We start from the raw sequence: 10,469 nt of genomic DNA, 5'->3' as shown, positions 1-10,469 counted from the left end.
GTGGATTTAAAGAGAAGAACTACGTTATATACAGTAAGAATTACTCATGCTTTTTACATTAGGATAATGAGCCCAGGTTTTTCTTTCTTTCTTTCTCTTTTTTTTTTTTCCCCTTTTATTCCCTCCTATTCTCCCTCATGTTAGCAGCTGTTCCACTCTACACTTTTGCTTCCCAGGGTAATGACCCTTGGGATTGAGCTATCTCACTGACCATCTGTGGCCAAAATAGCAATTTGTAGTGGATAATCTGTCACGCTGTGTTCTCCCAGCACGTGCTGTACGCTCATTTTGGACTTTGTCCTGCTGTGAGCTCACCCTGGGCCTCCGAGCAGTTGCTGCAAGGTGCCATTGCTCCTGCAGTTTAGAGAATGCGGGAAAATTTTTAGTTTGAGTTATACCAGTGGCTTCCAACTCCGTTCCTCAGTGGGAAATAACTTAAAATGTGTAAAAGAAATCTGCATTTGAGTCACAGCATTATTTGTTAAAGGCATTCCATGGAGAGCTAGTTACCATGAAACAGAAAATCTGCAATTTGTAAATAAAAGCAAGTGCATGCACACACAAACATACAAAGTTCTCACATGCTGGTTTTGTCATTGCTGTTTTAATTGGTAGGATTCACATTCTTCCTATAGGAGGTTTCCTCCATCTCTCTATTTCCAGTGGTGACAACTGAATGACATATAATCACCTGACTTAACTAGCGGAGCGATTCCTGATATCCTGATATTCTCACCCAATGTGAGAATGCCCTGCGGCAGGCAAGAGGTCCAGCTCATGTGGTGTTGCCAGAAACAGATGTAAGAAGGGTGTAAAGCAACACTCCCGTGGAAACCCCTTCCAGCGCATGGATCTCCTGCCCGGCTTTCCACATTTCTGCCGGGTTTTCGTGCTCTGCTGTGGGCTGCTGCAATCCCGCGGATCCCGAAGGGCGCCCGCCAGCCCGGAGCGATGGCGGAGCAGGGAATTACATCACTTGGAAAAGGGGCTGCGGCACAAGGCGGCCGGCGCCCGTGCAGCCTCCGCGCGCTCCGCGGCGGGGGCCGCTCCGTGTCAGCCCGGGCAGGTTTTGTAAATCGGGAGGGTTCCCGCTACCCAGGGAGCTGATGGTCAAAGGGCTTCAGGAGCCCGGTGCCCTTCCAGCTCTTTGGGAAGGGGGCATTGATGATAAAACTCCACAGAACCCTGCGGTTTGTTCCTTTGTCACCTAGAGACGGTTTCCCTTTAAGCACATGTTGCTTTATTGCTTGCACTCCAGTGTTTTTAAAGGAAAAACACGAAATGAGCATGACATATATATACATATATATATAAATATATATATGATTGGCATGATTCTGCACGCAGCCTCAGCTACGTGCTGCTTACGACGAGCAGAAAGGGGTTGTGCGGAGGAGAGCTGCAAGATGACTGTGCCCCTTTGCGAATCCTCCCCTCGCGGTGCAGGAACGCCAGCGTGCTGCCAGGCACCTTCTCCTGTGAGAGCAACGCGGGCAGCTCGCGGCATCCCGCCGGGAGCGCGGCCGCCGCGCGTCCTCCTGGCACATCCACAGGCTCGCGTGCTGGAGGAGTGTTTTTTCACCCCTGTAAGCTGCCAAGGTGGACTCCTTAGCTCCTGCGATACACCAAATGAGACTGCAGTTCCCCCATCAGTTTCATAATAGTCAGAAAGCTTCCATTTACATCACTGTGTGCAGTGCAGGGCGGCAGCGGCCAGGAAATTCGAAACTATTTTGATGCCAGTTGACTTAGAACAGCAGCAATTGAATTAGCTGATACCGTTATAGATAAACTGATGATCTGTGCATTTTGTTTCTTTGACCAATGGGTAACTGCTGGAGCTACAGTAACCTCTGTGAGTAAGGAGTCTGTTCAAGCAAATATCTCTAATTTCTCTAGCTAGCTTATATATATATATATATATACTGTGTAGACTAGAGAGACACTCACACCATTCTTTTATAAAAATGTAACTGTAAAAAAAATGTCTGTCTATGCTTGTAACGTGTGCTTTGCTTCCTAGAATTTCCTTTTATTATGCTGTAGGCAAGTTTGATTTAAATGCAATGGTTATTTACCTATGAAATATCCTATCTATGCCAGTGCTGATTTAAGGCATGAATTCTTTCATCCTCTAGTCATTGGAAAGGCTGCCAGCTGCTCTTACGTTATATTTGCCCTGTATCAATTTCCTAGCCATTCACCCCCTTGCTATTTTAGCTTTTTTTTTTTTTCCTTTTTCCCTCTCTGTCTCTCTTTCCTTTTAATTTTTGCTTTGTTGAAAGAAGCCACCTTCAATGCAAAGTAGAAATCGATGTTACCTGAGAGTGTGTGTCCTTTCATTGTTTGTTTGGTGGTGGTGGTGGGTGTTTTTTTTCCCTGCTCATCTTCAGTGGAGTCCTTAAATTTTGTTGTTGCCTTTTCTAGCCTTGTTTGTAATGCAGTCATGTTGGGGGATGGGGCCGGACAGGATATGCCAGTAGCTGCAGCAAGACATGATGCTGTGGTGGTGGATGGGAGTAAGGGAGGAGTTTCCCTTAAAGAGCTCCAGCTCCACTAAATCCTGCCGGGAATGAGGCACCGGGATCTCCCCGGGGTGGTTTTGTGCCCTTCGGGAGCAGGTGGCAGCTCCTGGTGTTTCACTGCAAGGGATGGAGAGCTCGGCGGTGCCGTGCGTGGTGTTAGGTCGTGCAGCCAGGGCGGGCTTGTGCTGTAATGCCACATCAACGTGGCTTTTTTGTTGGGACCCGAATTGGGCATTTGTTATCCAGGATAAAAAGGCAAGAATCCTGCTTCTTTGCATTTGCGTACTGTTAGAATGGAAATATTGCCAGAGCGATGTTACTGTGATCTTAGTGTTAAAAAAAAAAAAAAAGTCTTAAGTCTTTACTTTCTACATGAAAGTGTTTTTCTCTTGCCCAGTTGGAGTCTTTACAGCTTTGCAAGTGTTGCAGATTTCACAGAGTCACCAAAAAGCTGAGTTTGGAAGGGGCTGCTGGAGATCATCCGGTCCGGCTCAGCTAGAGCACGCTGGCCAGGACTGTGCTCTCATCTTCTGTATGAAGATGTGTATAGGTGTTTCATGTGTGTAACTCTTCCTGAGCGTACCAGGTTTGGCAGAAGGTGAAGTCTGCTCAACAGTGGGGGTTAATGGAGGCAGATAGATCAGGTGTTTGCTCTGCATGGTTTGCTGCTGCTCTTGGCCACCTTCTGAGAGACAGAGATGCCCAGCACTGTGTTTGGTGTTCGTAGCTGGGGAAAGGCCACCGGCAAGTTAACCATGAGGCAGCAATGGGCCCTCGGGGCCAAGAAGGCCGATGGGATCCTGGCTGCATCAGGAGGAGCGTTGCCAGCAGGTCGAGGGAGGGGATCCTGCCCCTCTGCTCAGCTCTGGTGAGGCCGCACCTGGAGTACTGGGTGCAGTTCTGGGCTCCCCAGGACAAGAGGGATGTGGAGCTTGTAGAGAAGGTCCAGCGTAGAGCCACAAAGATGAAGGGACTGGAGCATCTATCATATGAGGAAAGACTAAGTGAGCCAGGCCTGTTTAGCCTGGGGAAGAGAAGACTGAGAGGAGATCTGATCAACATGTACAAGTACTTGAGGGGAGAATGTAGGGAGAATGGGGCCAAACTCTTTTCAGTGGTGACCAGTGATAGGACAAGGGATAATGGGTGCAAGATGAAACCCAGGCAGTTCCACCACCATGTGGGGAAGAACTTATTTCCTGTGAGGGTGACAGAGCCCTGGAACAGGCTGCCCAGAGAGGCTGTGGAGTCTCCTTCTCTGGAGATCTTCCAAACCCCCCTGGATGCCACCCTGTGCCACGTGCTCTGGGTGTCCCTGCTGGAGCAGGGGGTTGGACTAGGTGATCTCTAGAGATCCCTGCCAGCCCCAACCATCCTGTGATCCTGTGATTCTTTCTCCGTGAAGTCAGTTCAGAAGCGTTTGGCAGGGCAGAGCCTCACTGCTTGGTCAGGTTTGTGTGTGGTGCCCCTTTAAGGCCTTGGCCTCCAGCATGTCGGTGGTGAGGAGCCCCATGAGGAGGATGTGCACAGAGGGGGGTCGCGCTGGGTGTCCCCAGAGATGGCAGGCCCATGGGTGCGCAGGAGCACAGGGTCCCTGTGAGATGATCTGGTGCCCGCTCCGCAAAGCGCGTGGGTTGGAGGTCAGTGAGGAGCTGCCTGTCACGGCCAGTGAGGCTGGGTGCCGCCGTGTGGTTTGTGTGGGGCTGCCTGACACACGGGGAAGGTGATGGTCGTGGTCATGAGGAGAGGAAGACCTGGGTCTTCTTCAGCCTCTCCAGACCATCCGCCCTGGGGTGCTCGACTGAAACCCTGTGGTGAAAGTGCGCTGAGATAAAGCAGTGAAGAGGGCATCACTCCTCCTGACGGCCTCGCGAGATCACCTTCTTCAGTCCAGGTCACTGTTCAGTTCGGATGTTGGTTTCGAATGGATCTGAGCAGTTCATGGAGAACTGGCCCAGGAAACTTTTATTCTGGAGCAGTTATATCAATGGAACTGAAATTCCAGGGAACCTATTGGGAAGAGACCACAACGAGGCTCATTCCCAGGCTGTCATTTGGTCCAGCACAAGGTGCTCTGCTCCCCTGCGTGGACAGAGCTCCTGGGTGCCTCGTGGTGAGCGAGCTGCTTCTCTCTGTCGGGAAGCCGTGGGAAGATGCGAGCGACTTTAATGCTGAACGGGCATTAAACCGTCTTTGTTTTCACCTCGCACTCGGCCTGCTGCTCAGCACAGCTACCCCATTCCCTCTCAGGAATGGCTAGTGTCCAGGCAGTGCAGAGGGAAGATGGGAATCTGTTTGCAAATAGTGCCCAGAGAGATACCCCAGAAAGGGCAGCGCTTCCGAATGTGAGTTGAGCCCTGGAGCTGCCTCCCGGGTATTGCTCAGAATAGGTGTTTGGATCCAGCCCCTTTTGTTTTGTTTAAACCGGTTGATACTTCAGGCTAGATTTTTTTCCCAGAAGTGTGCAGCAAACACAGATGTGGCTCCGTTTTCCAAAATCTCAGTTCATCCTCGGGCCGTTATGTGAGAAGGCCAAGTGCTCGTCAGTGCGTCATCCTGAGGTCCCTCAGAGAACAATGAGTTCTGTGTTACCCAAGAACAATGGCAGACACTGGGTGCTCGGCTCTTTCGAAAATAGGACCATCAGCCTTTCCCCCTACTTACAACAATTGTAACTGGAAAAACATCACTCAGTGGGAGGGGGAACAAGCTTTCTGAGCATCGCTGGCTTTGTTTTTTGACTAGGATGTGTGAGCTTTGAAGTGTATGGGCACCACTCTGACATGATTGTCAATTACGTGAGTTGTTGGAGGAATATGGTGGTTCTGGCAGAAAGTAAAATTGCCCCTTAATCACCTTGTAATTTAGCTAATTGGTTTTGTGGCAACTGTAGAATATGTGGGATGTAACTAGTTATCGTCGCTGTGTTTCATCTTGGTAAATGGAAATGACTTAGAATCCTTTAAATCCTTCAAAAATAAAACCAGCATGTATGGCACGTGCTGTGGATGAATGTTAAACCTCTGACTATCTGCTTTCTTCAGCCCTTGCATCTGGCAATTGTGTGTTCATGGGCCAGTGGGACGCTTTCTGAAGTGTAGCAGACGTTTTTGGCATTTCTTCCTTTGCAAGGCAAATGTCTAAAGTAGCCTGCCCAAATATTCCTGTGATAAAGGGCCAGCTGTGGGTAAGTGCAGTGTGAGAGCAGGCAGGAGTGACTGAAACAGACCGGTATTTTCTCTGCAGGGGAGAGCATGGTTACACTGTTCCTTGAGTGCCGGGAGGGGAGGTCAGGCGCTTTCCTTGCGTACGCAGAGGATAAATCCGTGATTTCTTTCCTTTTCTTTGCAGGTAGTGGCCATGGAAGTAGCACTTTGCTCCCTCACACCATCATCAACGAGTTTCCAGAGTATGGCACGATAGAGGCAAGCGGAGACTCCACGAGGACTTCCTGTGAGCGCCAAGGAGAGCCCGTGGTCTGCAGCCCCGAGCGGTGGGTGCCCTGCGAGGCGCTGGCCCGGGGCGCTGCGTCTGCGCGGGGCACAGGACCCCACATGAACGCATCACGGCTGCACGTCGCAGAGGAGAGCTTGCAACCTGGGGGTGACCTGCCAGAGGGTGCGAAAATCCCTGGGTGGCTGGGAGGAACAAAGGTGCAAGAGAAGGCAAATGCTCCTCTCGATTCGGAGACGCAGATGGAAAAAGAGAGGGTTACTGGCAGCCAAAATGCGCAGGCAGCCAGAGAACCAGTTCCAGCAGGCCAAGAAAAACCCTCAGACATGCCTCCTCCATCTGAAGGAACAGCTGAGGAAAAAACGTATTTGATCATAGAGAAAGATCTGGCTGCAATATTGACTGGAGAAAAGCAGTCAGAGTCCTCGCAAGCCGTCAGCAATAGAGCCGAGGAGGTCCCCGCGGCGCAGGAGACAAGCTGTCGTGGACCATCTGCAGCAACCCCGGAGGCAGCAGCCTGCGGAGCGCCGGGGTGGGCGCCCACCGGGGAGCTCTCGGCGTGCAGTGAAGGCAAAATGCAAACGGGCCCCGAGCGGAGGCTCCCGAAAGAGGCAGCTGTGAGCAAACATGTAGAATTTCAAGGGGTGGAGATCTTATGGTTGAAGAAAGCCGAGGAGCAGAAAAGGAAGAAGCATTCGCTGCGGGAGGCTGTGTCTGTGGAGAGGAAAGCCTTGCCCAAAGTACCCAGCCACTCGGCACCACCCATGGTCTCCCCGGCACTGCTCTCCTCATCGGAGAGTGCTTGGAGGGAGGTCTGGGAAGAGCTGCGGCCGGGAACTGTCCCTGGAGCTACTCCTCTGGCTTTGCTGGATGAGAGCGGGGAGGATGACGTCTTTGTGACGGAGGAGGAGAAACACGGTGAAGACACCAAGGTTGCAGGAGGCAAGGACAGGTAAAGTGGCTTTTTGGGGATGCCGAGCGGGCAGGCTTGCTCCCTTCCCAGGGCTGTGTGGGTTGAGCTTGCTGCCCGTTTGCAGGTGCCAGCACCTGCCCCGTGCGTGCAGCGTTGGGGAGCACAGCACGTGGCGTGGCTGGTGCCACCAGCCCCTGTGCGAAGCAGGGCTGAGCTCTGGCCCTGCCGCATGGCCCGAGTTTGGAGTCACTCCCAGGTCTGGGAGATTGGCATGTAACTGAGCGCGTGGAGCCTGCGGGCCTGGCTCTGTGCGTCCTGCTGGATTGGCCTCAGGCAGGCTGCAGGGGATGTCGTGCGTGAGCAGCACGTGCACCTCTGTGAAGCAGAGACACTGCAGCTGAACTACCGCGTGTTCTGAGAAGGTAGAAGTAGTGGCAATTAAATACTCCCTGCTTAAATAACAGGAAGGCGTCCCGCTTTGCCTGGTTTTCTCATGCAATCAAAACAGTAGTAACTCATCCCATGCTTGAGCTCTGACCTGGAGGTACTGCTGCAGTCAGTGGGAATTGGACTGGGATTGAGCTGGAATCAACAGGGCAGCTTTGTGTGTGTGTGCATCCTTCGGGGCCAGCTGAGCTCTGCCGCGCTCGTGTGCGGGATGGCTCATGCGGGATGGCGCCGGGCGGTGTGAGGGCACCGCTGCGTTGGGCGCGCTCCCCGCGGCCGCGCTCGTGTGCGGGATGGCTCACGCGGGATGGCGCCGGGCAGTGTGAGGGCACCGCTGCGTTGGGCGCGCTCCCCACGGCCGCGCTCGTGTGCGGGATGGCTCACGCGGGATGGCGCCGGGCAGTGTGAGGGCACCGCTGCGTTGGGCGCGCTCCCCACGGCCGCGCTCGTGTGCGGGATGGCTCACGCGGGATGGCGCCGGGCACTGTGAGGGCACCGCTGCGTTGGGCGCGCTCCCCGCGGCCGCGGCGCTGTGCTCCGTGTGCGGGATGGCTCACGTGGGATGGCACCGGGCAGTGTGAGGGCACCGCTGCGTTGGGCGCGCTCCCCATGGCCGCGCTCCGTGTGCGGGATGGCTCACGCGGGATGGCGCCGGGCACTGTGAGGGCACCGCTGCGTTGGGCGCGCTCCCCGCGGCCGCGCTCGTGTGCGGGATGGCTCATGCGGGATGGCACCGGGCAGTGTGAGGGCACCGCTGCGTTGGGCGCGCTCCCCGCGGCCGCGCTCGTGTGCGGGCACGCCGGTGGCAGCGCTCTCCTCAGCACGCGCCTTGGCGCTGTGGGCTTAGGCAGAACGCAGAGCGCTACCAGGTACCCGGTAAAGCGCTGCCAGGTTTTGTTCTTTACAGCCGAGGCGCCGGAGAGCGAACGGAGAGTGTCCAGTGCATCCCGTCTCCAGGATGCCCCTTCGACGCTTCCGCCTGAGCATCGTGGCCTGGCGGCCTCCTGCTTCCGGAGCGTCTCCGCTGGCTTCGGGAGCGCGGGATGACCTTAGCTTTTATCTGTTCATCTACAAGAAGGCCAAGCATTCCTCTTCAGCTCTGGCTTTCTCATCTCTTGGCTGCCTTTGCTCCCTCTGGTGTTAATATGCTTTGGAGAGTTTTACATCAGTGTTTTGCCTAAGACCTAGGCTTGCAGCGCCAACAGACTCTGCTCCAGTGGGGAGAGCACTTGGGTTTAATGCAAAACTTCTCCTCCGAGCAGTCCGTTGCAGGGCAGGCAGGAGTGGTGCTAGGGAGGTCTTCTGAAACTGTGAGCGCTTTCCTTCTCTGTGCGTAGGCAGCTGGTGTTATCTGGCAGACAATACTGGGCTTTTTTTGTTTTCCCCGCAATATTGTTTCCTTTTGTGTCCCCAGAACTGTAACATAGCCGGGAGAGACGTGGTGCCAGTTGTGAACTGGGGCAGGGAGGGATGCGGTGCCAGCTGTGAACAAGGAGACCCAAGGGGAACAAGGAGCAGCACGAGGAGAAAGAAGCAACTCGCCCCGCTGCTTTCACACCGTCTCTGACCGTGCGAATTTAAATCTTCTGTTTCTGATTAATTTCTAGGATCATGGAGGAGGAAGAAGCAGCCATAGGAGGGTATGAAGATGTAAGGCACTCCGATGTCTCCACGGATCTGTACAGCTCGCAGTTTGAAAACATTCTGGACAACGCATCCTTATATTACAGCGCAGAGTCCCTGGAGACCCTGTATTCAGAGCCTGACAGCTACTTCAGCTTCGAAATGCCCCTCACTCCAATGATCCAGCAACGCATGAAGGAAGGCAGCCAGTTCTTGGACAGGACTTCAGCCTCGGGACAGCAAGAGGTCTTTAAGCTTCCCCCTGAAGGGGAAATGAGGAGTCGCCACGAAGCGATCTCCAATGGCCTAAGGGGTGTGAGTGAAACACTCTTCAAAGGAGACGTCACAGAGGTTCCTCACTTGGACAGGTAAAGATAGTCGATGAACTTTGTGTGTTTATTTTTTTCCAATGCCCATTTATTTCAGTGAACTGTCATAACATTGGTTTGATGCTTTAACACTGCATGTTCCCTAAACAGAATAATTCCAGTGTAACATAACGAGCTGAAGACAGCAATCCAAACCCGTATTTTATTAGAAAAACTCATGTTTGCTTTACGAAAGTACTGTAGGTCTCTGCGTAAAACTTGTACAAATGAAAGGCTGGGCTGTATTGCAACACCCCTAGGATCCCTCTCTTGAACAGTTAATATTCTGCTGCAGATGAAGATTTGTTCATCTGCAGTTATGCTTAAGTCTACTAAAAGCAGGGTTAGGAAAAATAAAAGTCCTGTTTCCAAATGCAGCTCTTCATCTGGATACTGAAGTTATTTACTCAGGACGAGAACTTACTCCTGTTATGTCCATGGGTTTAGAGATTGTTAGATATTTGTTTCCTTTATGTGCAAATGACTGATGGAAAAAAATGCAGTACTACAAAAACAGCATTATTTCCTATCTAGTAAAAGGAGAAGCAGGGAAACCTGATGGGAGAAGAGTCACATCACAAGCAAAAACTTGCTAAGTGGTCAAGAAACATATTCATAGAAACTCATTTTATGGGAAAACTTTCCTGAGTATGTGTTGGCCAAGAGGTACCAGGGCACCAACGCACAAAGTGGGAGATGGAGCCAGAAGTGGCCACGTGTTGAGAGGTGAGGGATCTCGTGAGTGTTGGGGATACCTTGAGTCTCCATCCTCCATGGATAAGGACGTTAGCTAAGACAGGACTGCCCTAGTCCGAGCTTTCTTGGACGTACGTGTTGGGAGGCTTTTGATCCGTTTTGTTCCTTTCATGTCAGTGTAAAATGAATCTTCTGAGGCAAAGTAGGCCAAGTAGTTACCTTCATGGGGTAAGATACAGCTTACTCCTAAAAAAGCAGGCAAAAGCACTTAATGGTTGTTCTAGTGCTTCTTTCTGTCATTCCCATGGAAAATAAGTGCTCGAATCTTGTGCAGCTCTTAGCTGTTTAATACTCACAGGCATGAAGTATGAAATGCTCATGTGCTGCAGCCAACACGGAGGCAGAAACTGAGGTGAACCTTTGTAGCTCCTGTTGTCACTGAAT

General features: G+C 52.3%; 1 protein-coding gene across 1 annotated transcript in view; it reads left to right on the top strand.

Annotated features, from left to right (window-relative positions):
• The first annotated feature begins 1,803 nt into the window (after positions 1 to 1,803).
• The window catches only part of PSD3 (pleckstrin and Sec7 domain containing 3), a 75,605-nt gene continuing 66,939 nt past the window's right edge, over positions 1,804 to 10,469 (top strand). Inside the window, exons 1-4 of the mRNA XM_088530422.1 lie at positions 1,804 to 1,855; positions 5,877 to 6,930; positions 8,946 to 9,329; positions 9,526 to 9,541. Coding sequence (XP_088386548.1) covers positions 1,825 to 1,855; positions 5,877 to 6,930; positions 8,946 to 9,329; positions 9,526 to 9,541 — 1,485 coding nt within the window. The 5' untranslated portion in view covers positions 1,804 to 1,824. The remainder of the gene's footprint in view (positions 1,856 to 5,876; positions 6,931 to 8,945; positions 9,330 to 9,525; positions 9,542 to 10,469) is intronic.

Source organism: Tinamus guttatus, unplaced genomic scaffold, assembly GCF_059628265.1.
Source record: "Tinamus guttatus ecotype Peru unplaced genomic scaffold, ASM5962826v1 Tinamus_guttatus_pri_ptg000372l, whole genome shotgun sequence".
NCBI lineage: Eukaryota > Metazoa > Chordata > Aves > Tinamiformes > Tinamidae > Tinamus > Tinamus guttatus.
This window is presented reverse-complemented; position numbering and strand designations above follow the sequence as displayed.